The sequence below is a fragment of the Leucopleurus acutus genome (genome assembly GCF_964270905.1).
Source record: "Leucopleurus acutus genome assembly, chromosome: 1".
Taxonomy (NCBI): domain Eukaryota; kingdom Metazoa; phylum Chordata; class Mammalia; order Artiodactyla; family Delphinidae; genus Leucopleurus; species Leucopleurus acutus.
The window spans coordinates 14,991,469-15,016,206 of NC_139142.1; the positions used below are offsets into that span (position 1 = coordinate 14,991,469).

Below are 24,738 nucleotides of genomic sequence, written 5' to 3' on the forward strand. Positions count from 1 at the left end.
TTATTATGTTGCAGTATGTTCCTTCTATACCCGTTGGGTATGATGTTAGCTGTGGCCTTGTCATATATGGTCTTTATTAGGTTGAGGTATGTTGTTCCCTTTATACTCTGTTGAGTTTTTTTTTTAAATCATAAATAGATGTTGAATTTGACAAAAACTTTTTCTGCATCTATCAAGATGATCATATGATTTTTTTAAAATAAATTTATTTATTTATTTATTTTTGGCTGTGTTGGGTCTTCGTTGCTGCGTGCGGGTTTTCTCTAGTTGTGGTGAGCGGGGGCTACTCTTCGTTGTGGTGCGTCGGCTTCTCATTGCGGTGCTTGTTGCAGAGCATGGGCTCTAGGCGCACAGGCTTCAGTAGTTGTGGCACGTAGGCTCCATATTTGGGGCTTACAGGCTCTAGATTGCAGGTTCAGTAGTTGTGGCGCCCAGGCTTAGTTGCTCTGTGGCATGTGGGATCTTCCCGGACCAGGGCTTGAACCCATGTCTCCTGCATTGGCAGGCAGATTCTTAACCACTATGTCACCAGGGAAGCCCGATGATCATATGATTTTTATTCTTCAGTATGTTCATGTGGTGTATCACATTGATAGGTTTGTGGGTATTGAACCAGCATACATCCATGAGATAAATCCCACTTGATCATGGTGTATTATCATTTTAACATGATGTTGGGTTCGGTTTACCAGTATTTTGTTGAGGATTTTTGCATCTATGTTCATCAGTGATATTGGCCTGTAATTTTTTTGTGTGTGTCTGATATCTTTGTCCTTTTTGGTATCAGGGTAATGCTGGCCTCATAGAATGAATTCAGAAGCATTCCTTCTTCTGCAGTTTTTTGGGAATAGTTTGAGAAAGATAGGTGTTAGCTTTTCTCTAAGTGTTTGGTAGAATTCACTTGTGAAGGCATCTGGTCCTGGACTTTTGTTTGTTGAGAGTTATTTTCATTACTGATTCAATTTCATTACTGGTAATTGGTCTGTTCAGATTTTCTATTTGTTCCTGGTTCAGCCTTGGGAGATTGTATATTTCTAGGAATTTGTTCATTTCTTCTAGGTTATCCATTTTATTGGCATATAGTTGTTTGTAGTAACCTCTTATGGTCTTTGTAATTCTCTGGTGTCAGTTGTAACTTCTTTTTCATTTCTAATTTTATTGATTGGGCTCTCCTTTTTTTCCCTTGAGCTTTGTTAAAGGTTTATTGATTTTGTTTTTCTTTGATGAACCAGCTCTTCATTTCATTGATGTTCTCTATTGTTTTTTTAGTCTCTCTTTCATTTATTTCTGCTCTGATCTTTATGATTTCTTTACTTCTACTAACTTTGGATTTTGTTTGCTTTTCTTTTTCTTTTACACTGAAGGACTTACTCCTTCAGTGTAAGGTTAGGTTGTTTATTTGATATTTTTGTTTCCTGAAGTAAGTTTGTATTGCTCTAAACTTTCTTCTTTGAACTGCTTTTGCTGTGTCACATAGATTTTGGATCATTGTATTTTCATTTGTCTTCAGGTATTTTTTGATTTCCTCAGTGATCTGTTGGTTGTTTAGTAGCATATTGTTTAGCCACCATGTGTTTGTATTTTTGCAATTTTTTTTTTGTAGTTGATTTCCTGTCCCATAGCATCATGGTTGGAAAAGATGCTTGATATGATTTCTATTTTCTTAAATTTACTGAGGCTTGCTTTGTGGCCTAGCATATGATCTAGCCTGGAGACTGTTTCATGTGCATTTGAAAAGAATGTGTATTCTGCTTTTAAAAAATATATTTATTTATTTAGGCTGTATTGGGTCTTAGTTGTGGCACATGGGACCTTTCATTGTGGCGCGTGGTCTCTTCATTGCAGTGCGTGGGCTTCTCTCTAGTTTTGGTGCACGGGCTCTAGAGTGCGTAGGCTCAGTAGCTGCAACGTGTGGGCTTAGTTGCCCTGCAGCATGTGGGATCTTAGTTCTTCAACCAGGGATCGAACTCATGTCCCTTGCATTGGAAGGTGGATTCTTAACCAGTGGACCACCAGGGAAGTCCCCTGTATTCTGCTGCTTTTGGATGGGATGTTCTATATATATTATGTCCGTCTGGTTTAATGTGTTAAGGCCAGTGTTTTCCTATTGATTTTCAATGTAAGTGAAAATTGATGTAAGTGGATTGTTAAAGTTCCCTACTAGTGTTGTGTTACTGTCCATTTCTTCCTTTATGTTTGTTAATACTTGCTTTATGTATGTAGGTGCTCCTATGTTGGGTGCATATATATTTACAATTGTTATATCTTCTTGTATTGATCCTTTGATTGTTATGGAATGTCTTTGTCTCTTCTAACAGTCTTTGTTTTAAAGTCTATTTTGTCTGATATAAGTATTGCTACCCTGGTTTTATTTTGATTTCCATTTGCATGGAATACCTTTTTCCACCCCCTTAATTTCAGTCTGTGTGTGTCTTTAGATTTGAAGTAAGCCTCTGCAGGAAGTATATGTATGGGTCTTGTTTTTGTATCCATCCAGGCACTCTATGTCTTTTGATTGGAGCATTTAGTCCGTTGACAGTTAAAGGAATTATCAATACATATGTTTTTATTGCCATCTTGTTAATTGTTTTGGGGTTGTTTTTGTATTTCTTTTTTGTTCATTTCTTCTTTTGTTCTCTTGTGATTTGAATATTTCTAGTGTTGTGTTTGGATTATTTTCTCTTTTTTGGGTGTATATCTATTATAAATTTTTGGTTTGTGGTTACCATGAGGTTTATATGTATCAATCTATGTATACGTATGATTGTTTTAAGTTGCTGATCTCAATTTCTTTTTTGTTTTAACATCTTTATTGGAGTATAATTGCTTTACAATGGTGTGTTAGTTTCTGCTTTATAACAAAGTGAATCAGCTATACATATACATATATCCCCATATCTCTTCCCTCTTGCGTCTCCCTCCCTGCCACCCTCCCTATCCCATCCCTCTAGGTGGTCACAAAGCACCGAGCTGATCTCCCTGTGCTATGCGGCTGCTTCCCACTAGCTATCTATTTTACATTTGGTAGTGTATATATGTCCATGCCACTCTCTCACTTTGTCCCAGCTTACCCTTTCCCCTCCCCGTGCTCAATTTCAAATGCATTTTAACAACACTGCATTTGTATGCTCCTTCCCACATGATTACCGTTTTTGATATAATACTTTACATTTAATTGTTTTGTGTATCCCCAGTGGCTTGTGACTATAGATGATTTTACTACTTTTGTTGTTTAACCTTCCTACTAGCTTTGTGTGTAGATGATTTACTACCTTTACTGTATGTTTGCCTTTACCAATGAGTTTTTTGCTTCCATAATTTTCATGTTTCTCGTTGTGGCCTTTTCGTTTTTGCTTAGAGAAATCCCTTTAATATTTCTTGTAAAGCTGGTTTGATCATGCTGATTTCATTTAGCTTTTGCTTGTCTGTAAAACTTTTGATCTCTCCATCAAATCTGAACAAGAGCCTTGCCAGGTAGAGTATTCTTGGTTGTAAGTTTTTCCCTTTCATCACTTTTAATATACACTGCCACTCCCTTCTGGCCTGCATAGTTTCTTCTGAAAAGTCAACCGATAGCCTTATGGGAGTTCCCCTGTGTGTACTGAATAACTTGCTGCTTTTCCCCTGATGCTTTTAATATTCTCTCTTTACCTTTAATTTTTGCTGCTGTAATTACAATTTGCCTCGGTGTGTTTCTTTTTGGTTAATACTGTTTGGGACTCTGTGGTTCCTGGAGTTGAATGTATGTGTCCTTTCCCAGGTTAGGGAAGTTTTCAGCTATTATGTCTTCAGATGTGTTCTTGCCCCTTTCTCTCTCTCTTCTCCTTCTGGGACCCCTATAATGAGAATTTTAGTGCATGTGATGTTGTCCCAGAGGTCTCTTATTAAACTGTTCTCATTTCATTTCATTCTTTCTTCTGTCAGCATCAGTTATTTCCACTACTCTGTCTTCCAGTTCACTGATCCAGTCCTCCATACCATATTTGGTCTACTGTTGATTCCTTCAAGTGTATTTTTCATTTCAGTTACTGTATTTTTCATTTATGTTTGGTTGTTCTTTATATTTTCTAATTCTTTTTAAAAAAACTTCTAACTTCTCTGTGCATCCATTCTTCTTCCAAGTTCTTTGATCATCTTTATGAACATTACCCTGAATTCTTTCTCAGGTAGATTGCCTATCTCTACTTCACTTAATTCTTCTGGGGTTTTATCTTTTCCTTCATTTGTTAATGTTCCTCTGTTGTGTCACTTTGCCTAACTTGCTCTTTTTATATTTGTGTATCTGGTAGGTTGGTTACGTTTCCCGACTTTGGACATAGACATATGTCCAAAGGACATAGCCTTTTGTTGTAGATGTCCTATGCCTCCTAGTAGTGCACGCCCCTCTCATCACCAGATCTATATACTCTACAGGTGCCCCCATGCAGGTCATTCTGTTGTGGCAGACTGACTACTGTGGGCATTCTGATAGGCTTGGTTGGACCCTTGTCTGGTTGGTTGCCAGGCCCTGCTTTGAGTAGAGGCTTCCAGCTACTGGTTGGCAGGCTGAGTCACGAGGTAGCTGGCTGCAGAACCTTAGGGGACCCCAGGGCTAGTGTTGGCTCACTGGTGGGCAGAAGACGGGTCCAGGAAACTCCAGGGCAGTTGCCCACCCACTGGTAGGTGAAGCCTGGTCCTGGGGCTAGTACCAGTCTACTGGCAAGCAGGGTCATGTCCTGAGGTTTGGCTGCAGGCCCAGGGGTCCCAGGGCTGGTGGCTGACCACTGGTGGGTGGGGCCGTTTCTTGACACAGCTGGCTACGGTGTCTCGAGTGTCCCAAAGCTTGTTTTGGGCTACTAGTGGGCAGGGCCAGGTCTCAGCTGGTCCCAGGGCAGGTGCTGGCCTCCTGGTAGGTGGGCTGGGTCCAGAGGCTGTGGGGCTATAACTGTCCTGTGACTGGTGGGTGAGGCTGGTCCTGAGGCTACAGCAGGATCAGTGGTGGGTGGGGTCAGGGATTCTGGTGCTGCTTCCTGCCCACTGGTGGATGGAGCTTGGTCCTGTGGTCTCTAGCTGTGGGTCCCTGGGGGTTCCAGGTCTACTGCCTTTACACTGGTGTGTGTGGCCAGGTCCTGGGCCCACCGGTGGGCAGGACTGGGTCCAGGGGCAGCTGTGGGCTCAGGGGATCTTAAGGCAGCCTATCTGCTGGTAGGTGGGGCTGTGTCCCTGCCCAGCTAGTTGTTTGGCCTGAAGTGCCTACAGGCTGGCGGGCAGGGGAAGGTTTGGGTCCTGAGGCTAATAAGCTAGAGGGAGGATGACAAAACGGTGCTGGCTGGCACCAGTGTCCAGGTGGTAGAAAAAGCTCCCCACAATGGCTGCTTTCAGTGTCTGTGTCCCCAGGGTGAGCTGCGCCTCCTGCCTCTCCAGGAGACTCTCCCGAGCAGCAGGTGTGTCTGACCCAGAGTCCGTTCAAATTACTGCTTCTTCCCTGCTGGAGCATGTGAGATTTTGTGTGTGTCTCTATTTAGGACTCTAGGACTAAATTAGAGACTTTAGGACTCCTGCAAGTAAGCCCTGCTGGCCTTCAAAGCCAAACGTTCTGGGGGTTCATCTTCCTGGTGCAGGACCCTGGGCTGGGGAGCCCGATGTGGGGTCCAGACCCCTTGCTCCTTGGGGAGAACCTCTGCGATTATAATTATTCTCCCATTTGTGGGTTGCGCACCTGCGGATATGGGACTTGACTCCACCCCTCCTACCCATCTCGTGATTCTTTCTGTTCTTTAGTTGTAGTAGATCTTTTCTTGTAGGTTCTGGTATTTTTCATGGTTGTTCTGTAAATAGCTGTAATTTTGGTGTGCCCATGAGAGAAGGTGAGCTCAGGGTCTTTCTACTCTGCCATCTTGGCCCATCTCAACCCCACCGGTTTTAACATCTTGGAAGGTATGGAACACTCGCATCCAGCACTGCTAGGCATTTTTGCCTCAAAACCTGAAGGTTGGTACAAGACACTTCTCAAGGCAACAAGGTTGGCTTCGGAGCAAAACTTTTCTTATCCCAATTCAAAAGCATCTTCTTCCTGGCCTTGGAATTCAACATACAGATTTGTTTTTTGGGGCTATGCCATTACCGGCTGCATCTGCTGCTTTTAAAAGTTCTGGGAAAAGTATCACGCTGGGTGGCATATGCTATCACCAAAATGTGAATCAATTTAGCAGACTGCTTTCCAGAACTATACTAGCACATGAAGGGTGAAGAGGAATTTCCACTTCTAGGTGTAACTTATTTCACTTATAATTTCTAAAGACCCTAAGAATTAAGCTAAGACTAACTTTGGCATATTAAAACAAAGAGAAATCTTTGGATCGTCTAATCCAAACTTTTTAAAACAAAGGCCCAGGATAAAGTAATTCATTGGCAACCACACAGCTAATTAATCCACTTGGCAAATTGTCATCTTGCCCCATAAAATCTCTTCTGATCTTTTCTAACTGGCTTCATGGGGAAAAATGTAACTTTTTAAGGCTTCTCAGGAAGAGGCTAATTTATATTTTAAACCACTTTAAAACTGAGAAAATGAGGAAATTTTCATGTAATTTAGCAATTTGCTACATTGCCCCTTCTTTATGGGAAATTGGCACTCTGAGTATAAAGAGAGGAGAAAATATCTGTCCTGTTTTCCCTATAACCTTGTCTGGAGCTAAACATCCCCTCAAGGTCAAACTATCTCCCTCCATGAACAAATGCATTCATGCTTTGGGGATCCAAAGAGAAAACAGGTCCTTTCTTTTGAGAAGCCCACAGTCTAGACAGAGACCAGGTGCGTTCGTAAACAATATTATAATTCGTATGGTAGGTACGAAAGATCTCACCCAGAGCAGGGGGTACATTTGTTGCAACTATCACTCAAGGTTTCAGTGTTACATTCAATCTGGGCTGTCAAAGGCTCCCAAGGGCAGTAGAGGGGAGATGATATTTGGAGCAGATAGCAAGTGCAAAGGCATAGAGAGAGAGGACAAACCTCTGTATGTTTAGGGAACAAATAATTAGATGTGACAGACACTTAGGATGCTTGGGAGAACATGGCAAGAGATGAATTGGGAGGAAAACATGACTTTATGAAAAATTCAAAGGGGTCTGTACGTTTTCTTGTTAGCAAGAGGAAACTCTCAAAGACTTGTTTTGTTTTTTAAAGAAGGGAGTGACATGGTCTGTTTTAAAATAATAACAGCCTGTGAGTCTTTAATTCTTATACAACCTATTTAACTCCTTACAGCCCTGCGATGAAGGCTCTATAATTAGGTACTCCCAACAAATGAAAAGCAGAAGGAAGCTCAGTAACCAGCTTAAAGTCACAGCTCATAAGGATCAAACCTGAGCAGTTTGGCTCAAAGGGCTCACTCATCATGACGCTACTAGTCAGAGCGGAGAATGGGCTGTGGGAGAAGTAGAGGGAAAGATATAAATTAACGTGCTGCTTCGGGTCTAAGCCAGTGTTTCCCAAACTTACCATTCACTTCCTACCTTTACACAACTTTTACCATCTGAGAACCACTTTTAATGTGTTTTTAAACCAACTCATCACTTTAAACTTAAATTTTACAGGAAAACCTGAGGATAACAACAGGATACCCTAACAGCTATAAAAGTTAGGATGGCTCATGGCCCCAGAAACAAAAAGCTGTACCCAGAGTTGGATGGTAGAGAAGACGGGACATGTCAAAGCAGGGCAGGCAACAGTAGTCTGAAGCGGGGCCCAAAGGGTGGACGAGCAGCAAGAAGGTAGTTACTGAGAAGGCCTTGAACAGGATGGCAGGCACAGGGAGGAAAATCTGAACCAGGGCAGTGAATCTGAGGTACTTACATGGATAGCGGCGTGGGGGGTTTGTGGCAGAGTGAGGCTGAGACTAAAGAAAGTAGCCCCGGGGCCTGAGAGGAGGAGTCCAAGAAGCAAGCAGAGGGGTGAAGTATGACTGATGGGGAGACCCAGGCTGGGAGCCAAGAATAGTGCTGGGTTATTTTAGCCGGTGAAAGAGGACTGCAGGGTGGGGAAAGGAGGGGTTGTTTAGGGGGTAAGGTAAGAATTCCAGAGGTGAGAGCAGAGGGTAGGTGGAGCCGAGGAAGGACTGCAGCAGCGTGACTCGGGGCACAAGATATTGGGGCAGAATTGGCTTGGGCACCCAGCCCCACCATGTTATATTAGCTTTGGCTGTTCACAGAACAGAGCATCATGATTTTCAGTGTTTGAGAGAAAATCGACAGAAAAAGTTGGCAGTACTTGACATGTACTTGCATATTATATTTTGCAGGTAGTCCCTAAGCCTGGATCCTGCACACAGCTTCCCACACATGAGACGAACCTGTCACCCATCTACCACCAGGAATCAGCTCTGAATCTCCAGTGGTAGGCACCACCTTCTGGGAAACACTTGTGTGGGCAAAGCATGATAAAAGCCTGAGGAACGCGATACTTGGAGGAAATTGCCAAGTTTCTAGAAGAACACTTGGGTTATCATCATTATTCTGTTTCATCTTTTTACCCCCCATGGTGCCTAGGCATGAAACTTTGTATATAACAGGCACTCAAATATTTAGTTACAATATTGTGAGTGGTTGAAAAGACATAAGTAAAGATGAGTCTTCTGAGGCACACTGGAATAGTAAGGATCCCATTCATGAACTACAAGGGCAAGGGGAGGGTATCAGACTAGTTCTGGTAGAATGTTTTCCATCACAAGAAGGGATGGTTTTTCCGATAGCTGACAGGCCATCCTAGCTCACTGATAACTAGAAAGGCCTTGACACTTTAGATAATGCAGGAGAGTGAGAAGAAAGAAAATTACAGATACTGTAGACAAAGCTTAATGTTTCAATAGCCACTCCAGATCACAGGCCCTTTCCCACTGCCTACAAAACAACTTATGTCTGAGCAAAATATGTTCCCCTATAAAGGAACTTTAGAAATTGTGGCCAACAGATCCTAAGGAGACCCCAGTGATTCTCACTTTCTGGCATTCACACCCTTGTATCCTACCTCTTAAGTGGGGGTAGGACCTGTGACTTGCTTTTAACCAAAAGAATATGGGAAAGGTGATAGAAATCATTCCTGTGATCATGTTATGATTATGTTTTATGAGACTCCATCTTGCTAGCAGTCTCTCTCTTTCTCCTGTTAGCCTTAGAGAAGCAAGCAGCCAGGCTGTGAGCTGTCTATGGAGAGGGCCAAGTAACAGGGAATGGCGGGCAGCCTCTAGTCGCTGAGGGTGGCCAATGGCCGCAGCCGGCAAGAATCTAAAGCCCTCAGACCTAAAGTTACAAGGAAAGAAATTATGCCAACAACCTGAAAAGAGTTTGGAAGCAGAATCTACCCCCAGTCCAGCCTCCAGATGAGACCACAGCCCAAGTCAACACCTGGATTATAGATTTGTGAGACCAAGGGCACAGGACCCATCTACGCTGTGCTCAGACTCTTGGTCCACAGAAACTGTGGGATAAATAATACATGTGTGCTGTTTCAAGCTGCTAAATTTACAGTAATTTATTATACAACATAGAAAACAAACAAATCTTAATATAAAAAAGTAAAAAAAAGTAAAAAAAAAAGTGAAAGGAATATTGAATTATTGGCCATTTGGGATATTTATTAATGAAGATCAAGCATCGAAAGATCAGTCCTCAATGCTCATTTCCATGATTTTGAGAGTTGGTCCTTCCATGTCCTGATTACCATCGTTGACACTGCATAACTGAACAGACGGGGAGAGTGCTGTGCTAAAACAACACAATTCATTTGAAGTCTCGACTTTTTCATTGTCATTGTCTCCTTCAATGACATTCACAGAAGTTTCTTGGTCTAGTAAGCTGTCTGACATACTTACATTTTTTTCATCCCAAACTGAAGTTCCAAGATTCGTTTCATCATTTACCTGTTGAATTATAACCCCTTCTGAATCCTGTGATTTATAGACAGGCAGGAAAAATTCATTTGGTGAAGAGACTATCTTGTTCTCATCCTTTGGAACAGACAATAACATAGTCAAAGCTTTTTGGTATTCTTGACGTTCCTGTTGAATGGCTAAATCTTGTTCATTTTTATATTCATTTTGTTCTGAATTCTCAGCCTTTTCAAAATCAAGTAAATGCAACATACCAACATCATCTAGCATTACTGAGTTTTCCTTGGACATGCAGCCTAAGTCCACCTTTAGGATATGTAGCAGGTGGCGCATTTTTTCCTGGAGTTAAAAAAAAAAATACAAGAATAATAATATTAATTAAGCTAGTCAAATTGAATTACTTTTGTCTGCAGTGCTGCTAACCTCAGCAGGATTCATACTTCTTCTTCCACATTCTGCCCGCACCCCTCACCCCCAGAGTACACAAAAAAGCACAAGGGAAAAAAAGTGCTTGCTTTTAATGCATTGATTGAGAGTATGGTAAAACTTTAAAATTCTTTCTACATTAGAACTTTTCTAATCAAGTTCTAAAGACAACAAACCTCCTCCAAATGATGTTTATTTTGTTTTATATGTCTCTCAAACAGTCGTTCTAGAAACCTACAAATGATAAATAAAAATGTTAATGTCTCAAAATCAGAAAATCAACTAAATATAAAATAGCCACACAATAAATAAACTACTAAAGGTTGGAAAATATGTTTTAGATTACCCTTTTTCTTTCCAGAGATAAACACTAATCCTTCCCTGTTCTGTCAAGTTCTCCAATTTGGAAGCTAGTATGGCTTCCACTATGTTTTAGTTATGTAACAGATGCCAGTGTTTCTTCTAAAAAGACTGCATGCTACTTACATTTCTGTCAATAAAATATCTTCAGTGAGGTTCCACCCCCCCCCACAAAAAGTTCTTTATCTTTTTTCTCTCACACACATACACAAACATCAAAAGCCTTCCCCCCTCTTTCTCTTTCACATATACAACCCCCCAAAAGCAAACCCCTAAAGAAAATACTTTACAAAGAATTTTGTAAAGAGTTACCTTACAACGCTTCCAAATTGTACTTGAAAAAAATTCCACTCATAGTAAATTCACATAAAAACCTAAAGTTATCACTTATTAAGCACCACTAAGTGTTAGACATTTGTGCTGGACAAATAATAATCATTATACGTCTCTGATCATGACCAATACTGGGAGACAAAGGTATTATAAAACCCATTTTAAAAGATGAGAAAACGACATAGTCTAAGATGATGGTTTACTCTCCCCTAAGGTCACAAGCAATTAAGAGAATGGAACCCAGATATGTCTGGCTCCAGACACATTCTTTCAACTACACCATGCTTGTCTAGCTATCACAGGAGTACATATCAACCGGTTTCATTTTACCATTTGTTACTCTCAGTGAAGTTATAAGCCAATCTTAGATTTAGTTTTTCTGAATTATTTGAAATGTCTAAAAAGTCCAAGAAATCTGTATTCTGTATTTTAAAACTATCAATAATGTTTGGACCATTCACTTCTGGGCACTGTTCTATGCATATATATTTCTTTACCAAAATTGGGATTACACAATACATACTGTTTTGATATCTATATTGTTTTTTCTAATCAACTATATATTTTGAACATCTTTATGCATCAATAAATTCACTTCTACAACATCATTTAAAATCTCTGAACAGAACTTACTATTATATTCTACAATTTATTCAGCTGAACCTTTACTATTCAACATGTAGGTTGATTCCATTTTTTGGTGCTACTATAAAAATTGCCATAATAAACAGCCTTATAATCTAAAAGAAAAATGTGAGTTTTTTAAGCATAAATACACATTTTTCATGCCAACCATTTTTGTTTTGGCTTCTAACCTTTGCTTTATTGTTTTTATTTACAGTTGGTATCAATGTTTTTGCTGTGGTAGTGGTAAAAAGAACACATAAAATTTACCATCTTAATCAACTTTTTTTTTTTTTGCGGTACGCGGGCCTACCACCGTTGTGGCCTCTCCCGTTGCAGAGCACAGGCTCCAGACATGCAGGCTCAGCGGCCATGGCTCACGGGCCCAGCCGCTCTGCGGCATGTGGGATCTTCCCGGACAGGGGCACGAACCCGTGTCCCCTGCATCGGCAGGCGGACTCTCAACCACTCCGCCACCAGGGAAGCCCCATCTTAACCAATTTTAAATCTACAGTTCAGTGGCATTACATATATTCACACTGTTGTGAAACTGATCAATAGAACTTTTTCATCCTGCAAATCTAAAACTCTACACCCATTATGCAAACATTCCTTTTTAACATAAAGAGGTAAACAGAATTATTGTAAAAAAATTCAGGTCTTTTTGGTGTAGCTTTTTATACTAATAATGAAAATGTTCGCTTTAAGAAACTTCATATAGAAATAGAAATAACTCATTAAAAATGTCTGCACTTCACATATTATTATGACAGGGAAAGCATGTAGCATATACATAATGGGGTCCTATGATACATATCATAAAGTTTTATCTAAATGAATTTCAGCTAAATAAATGTATAAGCTGGCTCAGGACCACACAGTTTCCTTAAGATATACAATACTAATCTGGTTTTGCAAACTTCCCCTTTCACTCACAGTGTGCAAATGTAGCCTTTAATTTGTCCTCACGTTACTAGTAACAGTTGTAACAAAAAAAAAGCTTGCTTTTGGTTCTCATGACAGTTTCAAATAGTAAAAAGAGATGATGGATCTTTGCAAAGAAACAGCAAAATTTAGTTTACTAGTCTATTATAAACTAACGGATATAACAGTATTTTTTTGGCTTGTTTCTTTGTAGACTGTATGGGATTTTTACATGGGTGATAATGTCATCTGTGAATAAAGACAGTTTTATGGTTTTCTTTAAAATATGGATACCAGGGGCTTCCCTGGTGGCACAGTGGTTAAGAATCCTCCTGCCAATGCAGGAGGCTCGAACCCGTGTCCGAGAAGATCCCACATGCTGCACAGCAACTAAGCCTATGCGCCACAACTACTGAGCCTGTGCTCTAGAGCCTGTGAGCCACAACTACTGAACCTGCATGCCACAACTACTGAGCTGTGCTCTAGCGTCCACAAACCACAACTACTGAGCCCACGTGCCACAACTACTGAAGCCCGTATGCCTAGAGCCCGTGCTCTGCAATAAGAGAAGCCACTGCAATGAGAAGCCTGCACACTGCAACGAGAAGCCTGCACACCGCAACAAAGAGTAGCCCCCACTTGCTGCAACTAAAGAAAGCCTGCACGCAACGAAGACCCAATACAGCCAAAAATAAAAATAAATAAATTATTAAAAAAAAAGCATCTGCCTGCCAATGCAGGGGACATGGGTTCGAGCCCCGGTCTGGGAGGATCCCACATGCCATGGAGCAACTAAGCCTGTGCGCCACAACTACTGAGCCTGCGCTCTAGAGCCCGTAAGCCACAACAACTGACCCCACATGCCGCAACTATTGAAGCCCGAGAGCCACAACCACTGAGCCCGTGTGCTGCAACTACTGAAGCCCGCACACCTAGAGTCCGTGCTCCGCAACAAGAGAAGCCATGACAATGAGAAGCCTGTGCACTGAAATGAAGAGTAGCTCCCGCTCGCCGCAACTAGAGAAAGCCCACGTGCAGCAATGAAGACCCAATGCAACCAAAAATAAATAAATTTATAACAAAAAATATGGATACCATTTCTTTTTCTTTGTGATAAATTTTTTGAAATTAAGGTATAATTGCCATATTATTATATTAATTTAAGGTGTACAATGTAATGATTTGATATTTGTATATATTGTAAAATAATCACCACAATAAATCTAGTTAACATCTGTTAACATATGTAGTTACAGAAAATTTTTTTCTTGTAATGAGAACTTTTAAGATCTATTCTCCTGGTAACTTTCAAATATACAATATGATATTATTAACTACAGTCATGATGTTGTACATTATATCCCCATGACTTGTTTATTTTATAAATGGAAGTCTGTACCTTTGGACCCCCTTCAACCATTCTGCCCCTCCTGCCCCACCTCTGGCAATTTGTTCTCTGTATTTAAGAGATATGACAGTATTTAATGAACAAACTCTCTATTCTTTTCTCTACCTCCCCAAACTGTGAACTCGCCTTAGAGTATGAATTAAACATCCTTTATAATTTACTATCAATTATAAGAACAATTACATCAATTATAATAACATGATCCCCTAAGAAAGCAATATCATTTTCATTTCCTAATATGTGGAAATAACTTTAAAAAATTAACACCAAATGAAGAGTATTTAATATATCATTCAACCACTATAATACAATTTAAAAAATCTAACCTGTTTGAAAATAAACCAAGTTTCAAAATTTCATCTGTTACATCTTCAATGAAACTCAGATACAACAGTTCTTCTTCACTGTGAAGGCAAAGTGATATACAGCATAAAAAATCACTGCTTATTTACTCTGAAAATGATAGGAAACATGAGTACCTAATTAGAAATATCTGTACTATTACAAATGTACTTCCATCTCACATTATTATGAGGAATATTATAAAACAAACATTACATCTACCTTCTCAAATTATGCAAGGATATTTATTGATATTAAAGATGAGACAATATTCCCTAATAGAGTAAAACTTCATAGATGTCTGAAACATTCATCAGGAAGTAAAAAATAAGCAAGGATTAAACAAAACAAAACAGAACAGAAAGCAACCAGGGGCAGCACCAAGAGGGCAACTAGGTGTGACCCACCGGGGGCCCGTGTTCTTGACAAGCATTTTAAATTTCCTCTGGCTCCTGACCAGGTCCAGCAGCAGAGGTGTGAGTCCCTCTGCATGGCAGAAGGGAAGGAAGAAAGTCATCCAGAGAAACAGGAACTTCAACGATGAAATCCTCTCCTGCTCCTAGGAGAGCATACTGTTTTAAGGTTGAGAAATTTACCGAGCAGAAAAAATTATTTTTTTTCCTCAAAAGGTTTGGAGATGAGGAAAAATATTCTAAAAGAAAAATCTGTGTATATACAGTAATAAATTTTAATTACTTGGACACATTTCTCTGTTATATTATCTTCTGAGTTAACTATATTTTACAAGTTATTACAAGAAAATTAGGGTACTATTATAGGTTTGATTTTAATTAGCTAAAAATCAGTGATGATAGAAAATGTAAATAGCAAGCAACTACTCAATTACTGAAAAAGTAAATACAAGGGAAAGAGTTAATTAGCAAATCAAATAGAAGATTAAAATACTGCATAAAAATTACACTTTCAAACCAATTCACAGGCAGCAAGTTTGAGAATAAATGAAAGTCTATAAAAGTAGATTGTTTTCCCTGAAAAAATACAGCTTAACTAAAACAACATTCAAACCCAGAAGTGGGTTTTTTATCTGCAAAAAACTGGTGAAGTTAGAAACCTCCAAGAATGGTATCCTGAGCTACCAAGACTACATTTCTCTAAAACTCATCTTTATTATTCATTATTATTTTTATTTATAAAAATAAAAATTATGGGTACTAATTATAAAAAAAATAGCAAGTATTATTAACTTAGGGACAAATTTCTACTGGACATAAAGATGAAGTGATTAATAATTATTTCAGAAAATTCTGGTCATTCTCTCAGATTTGGTGTGCATTATACGACTGAACCCCAAAGCTGGTTGTAAAGAAAGATTAGTGTTCAATCCTGACTAATTTAATAATAATTTGTGTGAGTCTTAATTCTTCATTTCCACTAAGCAAAATGAAGAAGTCAAAAATATCTTACTCAGAATAGATTTTTCTCCCTGAAGGAGGCTGCAGGGAACATTGACATACTGCCCTGGAAAGAGAAAATTTGAGTATTTGAACAAAACAATGATTTGGCATACAGTAATATGTTAGTAATAATACGTTTCAGAATTTTAAAGCACTTTTCACATTCATTATCTAATCTAATCTTCAGAAAAACCCTGTCAGGTATATTAGGTAGGTGTTATTTTTTCCACTTCCTAAACAGTTCACCTGGGGCAGAAAAGGCTAAGTAACTTGCCAAGGTCATGTGTTAGTAAGTAGCAAAGATAGATTTTTAAACTAGTCTTGTAATTACAAATTCATGATCCTTTTAAAAATTGTACTATGAAACTTACCTTGTATAAACAATTAGTTTGACTAAGATTAAAACATAAATGATGTTGGAAACATCTCCCTATAGAAAAAAGTTTTAAGCTGTTAACTATGATAAATTTTGTCATTATTCAGTTATGTCATCATTAGTTAATTCCAAGCTTCCTATTCAGGTATATTCAATTATAATATTTTACTTTACTTCTTTTAGATAGAAGCTACTGGGAAAGATAACTATCCCTTTCTTTAGGTTATTCTTTATATTCACTGAAGACTGGCTCATCTGGCTCAAGAGAGTATCTTAAGTTATGAGTACTAAAGCATCATGAATTTCCAGACAGAGAAGTCAGCAATAAACCTCCTTGCCACTCCCTCCCCCCACAAAGCCTTTCCAGGTGAGACCTCCCTAAGGAAAGGCCTGAGGGAAGACCTGGGCCCTGAAGGGCTGCGTGTGCTTGCTTCCAGTCTGCTACAGGATGTCTCATTCTTGCTCTTTAGTCTTTTTTTCCTTCCACCTCCTTCATCTCATATCCAAACTCTGACACTGGAAATGCACTTGACAGCTGAAGCTATCAAAGGCATTTTTTAGGTTCTGTACTACCTGCTAACCTATCATTTTTATTTAGGCGCAGTGTTCTGTAATTCCAAAACATGAGGAGTCGTTTTAAAAAATAGTGCCTCCTCTACAAAGCACGGACAGATAAAGCACTAGCACATGAGGAATATTCAAAAGCACAAATGCTGAATCCTCAAATGGTAGGGTTCTTCAGTACTATCTGTGCCATGTAAACTGGTTAGCATCACTGCTGGAGGATCTGTCTTGGGGAAAATCCTTTCTTATAATGAAGAGGGATAGTAAATAATACAAGCCTGTGTCCCTTTTCCCTTTATTAATGAATTAGCAAAATGAATTCATTTACACTTTTAGTGACTACCTACTTCGTAATACTTCCTTAGTAAAACTAACAGGGCCACTGAATTGTGTAATACCAAAACACATGGGAGAGCATTCAGTTAAAACAGTACTCATGTTTCCAAGTCTGAAGTGTCTGTCCCCTGCCACTGCCCCGCTACGGCACGCGGCACGTGGGATCTTAGTTCCCCTGACCAGGGTCAAACCTTCGCCCCCTGGAGTGGAAGCACGAAGTCTTAATCACTGGACCGCCAGGGAAGTCCCCTCATGTTGCAAAGTCTGTACGTCTGTTACACAGGAAAGCAGTTAGATATAAACAGGTGAAATACCTTGATGAGGAACACTGAAGAGCACTGTCTTTAACCTCATCCCATGGTAATTCATGTCCTTGTAAAGGTAAAGGGGTTATTTTTCCTTTGGTACCATACGACATACAGCTAGATGCCTGGGGATGCAATGAGAAGAATCAATCTTTATTTTGCTTCAAAAATACATTATGAAAGCAGAACTAAAGCAAAACAGGAAATTTCCAAAAATAGTTGATGAAAGAGCACAGAGATACCCAGTAGATAAATGTGACTGATATATTAGGACAAAGGATGTTTCAGAATTCACTTTTCATACAATCAAGACTTTTTTCTTAAATTTATTTAAAGGTAAAACAATTTCTTATATTTTAATGACGAATATTTTAAATGACATTAAAGAATACCACAAATAAACATATAAAGAGAAACCAAGCAAATAAGTAAACTTGAGAGAAAATAGCCAATTATTCAGAAACTCAAATAGCCCATCTGTTTCAAATGCCAACCTATCAAATATGTATTGTAGAAGCAGTGGTAGCTCCGGCAGTATGAACAACAATATAAAGAAAAAAACAAAATTAATGTCAGCCTACTTTTATAGAACGCTTATGAGGGGCCAGATACTGTGTCATGCATTTAATTGCATTATCCGAGTTAATCTTTAGAATGCTAATTTATGTGTAGTGCTTTACCATTTTAAAAGTGCTGTTAGGATGGTCTATCTACTGTAGCTAATACTCTTACTAGCTTCAAGTTGATTATGGAGTAAGGGGACATGCCGTTTTCTTACAGGGTTATTAGATAAACATTCGGAGCACAATGTCATAAAAACGGACTTCTGCTTTAGTTTATTTAGTTATCTACGGAGCTAAAAACCCTCTTCCTAAATCTCAAGCTAGTCATAGCCATCATTTACTGAGCCCGGGTCAGACTAGGTACTTTACCTACAACATTTAATCCTTCCAATGATCCTGCACATTAAGTTTTTCTAGTTCTCAGAGGAACTGATTTGTCCTTGGGCCTTAAATGGCAGAACCCTATGTCAAACAGCTATTAATGGCTGGGATGGAAAACTACGATCCGCTACCCATTTTCAGAAGGGAAGAGGGAAGCTGAGTATGCTTATATTATCCCTGAATCTGCTTGACATTTTAATAGACAAACCTTTTTCACAAACAATAAATTTAAATTAGTGTATGATTAATACCCCTAAAATAAAAATAATCAGTTTATATCTCAAAGTCAGACTTAAAGCTGTAATATTTTAAAATAAATGATTGCTAAACATTCAAAATACAAACACTAAAAAAGATCTTTACAGTCTAGAAAAAAGTAAAAGCAAGCACAGGAGAATGATATCCATCTGTTTTTATAAAATGTATTATTTCCAATAATATAATCAGTGGCAATTCTTTAAAAAAAATACAGGCATAGAAACTAAAATAACTTCTGCACAACTTTTCTGGCTCCTTTAGTGATCCAAGTCTGCAACTTTGAAAAGAACATATAAGGCATTTTACCCATCCACCCGTCTATCCAGCCAACCAACCAACCACCTAGAAAAGTTGCCAACAAAAAATGACTTCCCGGATTGGGCAGGATCCACCTGGCCACTCACAGAGACCTATAACCATCTGTAAACAAGCAATACTTCTGTATACTGGTTGTATCACATGCAAGAAGTGTCATCAAGAGATTATTCTTCACAGTCCAAATAGCTACACATGTTCTGTTAAAGCAGCTATAATTCTAATGTGGGACACAAAGAAATCTCATTTTTATTACCTGCTTTATGTTCATTTCTGAATCTGTGAAGTTCTTAATCTCAACTGTCTCAAAATCAGATTGAAAGCTGTAATATTTTAAAAGAAATTATTGTTAAATCTTCAAAGTATAAACACTGTGATAATAAGCTTTACTGGCTAGAAAAAAATAAACTTCAAACATGAGAGATAAAATGCATCTATTCTTGTAGAATGTGTAATTTCTAATCATATAATCGGGAAATAGATATGGTTTGGATTACATATGCCTCTTTTTCTTTCTGAATAGCAGCTAGATTTCAGTTGGACAGAATGGGACTAGGGAAGTGGAAAGCATTATCTTCAAAAGCTGTCAAAAATATAATCAGAAAAGTATTCGTTGTATTTGCTTCCCTCATTTCTTCTTCACTTAAAAATTCTATCATTAGATTTAATTCCTTAATTCTTTAAATGTATACAGACTGAGCTTACTATACCTCTTCTCTTTACCCAGACAAAAGAATACTAGTCATAAATTGTTTTTTACTTTTAAAAATAATTAAAACCTAGCACCAGGTAAGTATTCATTTATATAACACTAGGAAAAACAATCACAAATCCGCTAACACTCAATACTTTACAAGATTTGTTTCTTTCTTCAATCATCTGGCAACCTTTAATGAATATTCATTATGTGCCAGGCACTACTGTATATGAAAATATTACTGAGGCAAATTATACTTAATTTCCAGAAATTATCCCAATTGTCTACATTATACCTGAGGAGCTGTTGTTGAGTATTTGCAGGGAGGGAAGCATAGGGGTAGTTAGACAAACAGTTGCTTTTTCTCCCCCAATATAGCCCATTGTTTTGCCATTTCTAACGTAAATCAATAAACATATTTACACAAATGCTGTCTGATGACATATTTTACGGATTCTCTGAAAGTATATTTAAAAACATACAAAAGTTCTAGTACCATGTTTGAAACAATAAATTAAAATATGTAACATTCATGTTTATAAGGAGCTTGACAAGTTTAATAGCTATTTATTTTTTCAACAATTACTCTGATAGTTCTAGTGATTCATGCAGAAGGAAAAGCCACATTAACCTCATTCTAATCAAAAGGGCACTACCAGACCTTAAGTGTGGCACATAGGGTACATGATATAAAGTAAGGAATATTATTTAATTTCTACCACATCTTGAAGGATCTACTATTGGCTGTTGTGCCATACCTGCTTAACTGAGTCTGAGTTTCAGCTTCTATCTGCTGATCTGTAAAATCCTTTTTTCTTTTGGCAGGTGTATAATATCGATACTGGGACAGGAAAGATTTTGCTTCTGTTTTTAAAGTGCGTGGGGTGAATGGCAAATGTCTGTTAGAAAAGAGTTCAGAATGTTTATCCAAAAGGTCCCCACTGGGTGCTTTTGAAATTACTAACTGAAACCGCTGGGAATTTAGGGATGTGCTCCGGGGCCTTCTGCCGTAGGAGGTTCCAGAGGATGATTTCCTGGGCCCAGAGGCAGCGTGATCCATGCTGGACAGGAAGGAACTGGAGTTCTTCTCAGTACCATTTGTGAGGACTTTATCGGATTTAGGTGGATTTAAGTGTAGTCGCTCTGAAGAAGTTACTGGTGACCTTTTAAAGGATGGAAATCCGTTCACTTCTTCGATTAACATAGCATCTTCATCTTGTGGTTCTCCTGGAGGCTAAGAACATTTGGTTTAACAGTGATCAGTTACATTTACAAATTCAGATAATTGGGGATCTCCAGATTACACATTAAAAAATGTAGAGCCTCAGGGCTCTACAAATATAGTGTGTATGTTCCTGAAAATTTGTATTTGAAGTTATATTCAAGTTTTTGAATTATTAATATATAAAAATATAATTCTAAATATAAGCAATAGCAATCATTTTTCTTTCTGAAACTAAAAAAATGATTAATAACATATAACCATATTTGTGGTCTTGAACCTGTGTACTGAGGTAGATCTCAGTTTTATTTGAGTTTCCAAACCAATCGTGAGTACTAATCCCCTTCTCAACCACTGCTGGTGGCAGCATCCACCCATTCCTGCCTTGTCATGACCACCTTCAGTGCCAGCAGTTCCTCTGTGACTTAAAGGCTTTGAAGGAATGAAAAGGAACTTCTCTTCACAATGTATAGATTGTGAAGAGAGCCCTGATTTAAGTAACTGATAATCAGGAGCCCTGATTTAAGTAACTGATATTTTAAACATAATTAAGAAAGGTTGATGCCATAGGGAAGTTCATATGTTTCTTTCTCAACCTCTCATGAGTGGGGAAAGCTTTGAAAGGAAGGCATTTTGGCCTGCTCTATTTCTTTTTGGTTTAACCATTAAAAAAAAATTTTTTTTTAAATTGAAGTATAGTTGATTTACAATGTTGTGTTAATTTCTGTTGTACAGCAAAGTGAGTCAGTTATACACATATATACATTCTTTTTAATATTCTTTTCCATTATGGTTTATCCCAGGATATTGAATATAGTTCCCTGTGCTATACAGTAGGACCTTTTTGTTTATTCATTCTATATGTAATAGTTTGCACCTACTAACCCCAAACTCCCAATCCATCCCTCCCCCACCTGCCCTCCCCCTTGGCAACCACAAGTCTGTTCTCTATGTCTGTGAGTCTGTTTCTGTTTCATAGATAGGTTCATTTGTGCCATATTTTAGGTTCCACACATAAGTGATATCATATGGTATCTGCCTTTCTCTTTCTGACTTACTTCACTTAGTATGATAATCTCTTGATGCATCCCTGTTGCTGCAAATGGCTTTATTTCATTCTTTTTTATGGCTGAGTGGTATTCCATTGTATATATGTTTGGTTTAACTTTGGAAGAACTATTTCTACAGGGTATTCATAAGGTTCAAGAGTATAGGTAATATTTTATTCTTTTACAGACTAGGTGCCCATAGACTAGATGCCTTGTCCAGGATTCCAGACTTTAGGGACACCTGTGTATCCTTTACAGAACTTTGAGGCACTTTATTAAATGGTAGAGAAGAAGTTACATGGAAGTTAATCTGGAGTGAAAAAGGCTGGGATTTAGCCAGTTATATCTGTCCTACAAGCTCATGGGGAGGAAAACAAGAGGAAGATAAGCAAGCTGAATAAGAAAGGAGCTGAGTGCTTTCTGTGCACAAGGTACTGTTATTGCCTTTGAGTAGAAATAAAAGAGGAATAGTAAGAACTGTTACTATTACCACTGCTACTATTACATATGGAGTGCATACTATGTGCAAGGTACTGTTCTAATTAATTTACACGTACGACTCATTTAATCATCACATCAACTTCTGGGTGGTGGTACAATTAGTACCTCTACTATGCAGATGAAGAACCTGAGGGGCAGGGTCTCATAGATTTGAACCCAGGTGAACCTATGCTCTTCCCATTATATCATACTATCTATTTTACAGACTCATTTGAAATTTATACATTTTTAGATTTTTTTTACACCACCAGGAATATTAAGCTGATTTTAACTCCTTTCATGGTAATGAACAAGTCAGCTAACTTACATATTGATTTACCTCAGCAAGGAAACTGCAGATAACTAGATATTGTGACTACAGCCTAAAATAGGTCAAGTCACCTATTTCCTTTCCAAGTGCTTTCCAACTTTATCCCAAATATAAAGCAGAATTACTCAAAGCAACTAAGTATTTTGGCATTAAACTGTGAGTCACTAGGGTAGTGTTTAGTTAATGACTTTAACACGTTAGTTGTAAAAAGTGTTCCCAAACTAGGTTCACACTGCAGCTTATGTACCAGAGGAGTCTGGCTCTCCGGAAAGCAATTTCTAAGTATGATCTGAAAAATCTTTTAGGGCTATTAAATAATAATCACAGGAATTATTTACACTTGGGGAACAGAACAAATTGGGATCATAGCAGGCAGAAATGCATAAGGCATTAGATTGCCTGTGAGAAAATTCTTACCAGTAATGGTTATTTAATAAACAAAATGAAATACCAAAGAAAGTCTTTAAAGGCAGGAATATACTCTCATCTGTCTGAAATGGGCTGGGAAAATTGCTATTGAATCAATTGAAGGCATGAAACTTTTCTGTATCTTTATATCTTATAATTCCTACCCTGTATCCTACTTCTTCTTTCCTGGGAAACCAGTAGAACACAGTGCAAAACCAACTGTACCTATCTGCTTTTTTGAGATTATATAATTTTTAACTACGAATATCAGAAAGCTTGGATATGATTTTCATAGAAAATGTGTAACACACTGGTAAATTCACCAAAATTAAAATAGCAGATCACTGTAAAGTTCTAAAATCAGAAAAGTGTTCATCAATTATTGTCAATGGAACAAAAATTCTGGTGGTAATCTGACCACTTTCACTTTAATGCAATTTGTTGTAAAATGTTTCTGTGATTTAAGAATTTATGTAAAGTGATAATCATTGACAGTTAACACATACATGTTTTTATGTCAAAAATACCTATCCAATTTTACAATCACAGAATAACTGAGTATTAAATCAATCTTTTTCAGGGATAATGTCAGAAGAAATGGTATACAAAGATTTTCCAATTGTCAGGTTTTAAAACAGTTGAGGAATCAATTCAAGTGCTGAACAGGATAGATACAATTTATTTAAAATTTTGATTAACACTTGTTTTGCAAAAAGCTTCAAATTGTATTTTACAAAAGAAACTGATAGCTTCTGATTTTCACTGTTTTATAGTGCTTTTAAAATAGATTTATTTAAGAACATGAATCACATTCATATATTCAATTAATCTTAATATCACATGGTATGTGCTGCACCAGTGATGTGAGTGAGTGGTGAATAAACTGTGTGTGAGGTATAGGGTGCAGACTTAAAAGTGTCTGAGGTGATAGCATGTAAGTCAAAATGTAAGAGAAAATAAGTAGCCCATATTACAGTGTGGGCAATTAAAGAAAAATTTTTGATTACATGGTCTCACGTATATAAACAGCTAATATGTCCAGAGGCCAAAGTTACCACTTTCTTTTGAATTGTAGCAAACTTTTCAGTAAATGCAGATTATAACTACAGGTAACTGTTAATCATAAACCCACCCAATTATCAAAATATTATGCCCCAAATAATAATTTTAATTTGAATGTATCTAAATATTTATCATCAAGTATTATAAAAAATGTAAGCAAATTGCAAATTACTATTAAGTCTAAATGGAGTAAAAAATATACTTATATAAAAGCATAAATGAACTATATTTTTAGAAGCAAAAAGTTACAGGGTTACAGTGACTGAAGGAAAAATGAATGGAAAACATCGTCCATTTACAGACTTAATTATATATTTTGTTTTCAACAAATCCCATCCTTACCTCAAAATAGAATTATTTATATTCAAAATGCTAGATAATAGAAACATATTTTAAAAAATATGTTTAAAAAGTACCATCACTTAAAATGAAAATACATACATGAGTCAAATACTGATGAACAGATTCCCAGATGGTACAGTGTATAGCAGGCTTATTCTAAAGGAAGCAGCTCTATTCCTAGTCCTTTTATCTACAAAACAGCCTTGGGGACTCTTAAACATATTTACAGCTTTCCTGATGACTCCCAAATCTATTTTCAGCCCAGACCTCTCTCCTGACACAGATACTTATATCCAGCTCTCTACTGAATATATTAGATGTTCCAAAGGCATCTCAAATTAAACAGGT

General features: G+C 37.8%; 1 protein-coding gene across 1 annotated transcript in view; it reads right to left on the minus strand.

The window, feature by feature from the left end:
- Window positions 1-9,319: 9,319 nt before the first annotated feature.
- SPATA7 (spermatogenesis associated 7) overlaps window positions 9,320-24,738 on the minus strand; it is a 36,093-nt gene continuing 20,674 nt past the window's right edge. Inside the window, exons 6-12 of the mRNA XM_082853749.1 lie at window positions 20,255-20,730; window positions 19,056-19,122; window positions 17,292-17,407; window positions 15,712-15,765; window positions 14,271-14,348; window positions 10,472-10,529; window positions 9,320-10,208 (exon numbers count right to left, since the gene is read on the minus strand). Of these exons, the coding sequence (XP_082709875.1) occupies window positions 9,642-10,208; window positions 10,472-10,529; window positions 14,271-14,348; window positions 15,712-15,765; window positions 17,292-17,407; window positions 19,056-19,122; window positions 20,255-20,730 (1,416 nt within the window). The 3' untranslated portion in view covers window positions 9,320-9,641. The remainder of the gene's footprint in view (window positions 10,209-10,471; window positions 10,530-14,270; window positions 14,349-15,711; window positions 15,766-17,291; window positions 17,408-19,055; window positions 19,123-20,254; window positions 20,731-24,738) is intronic.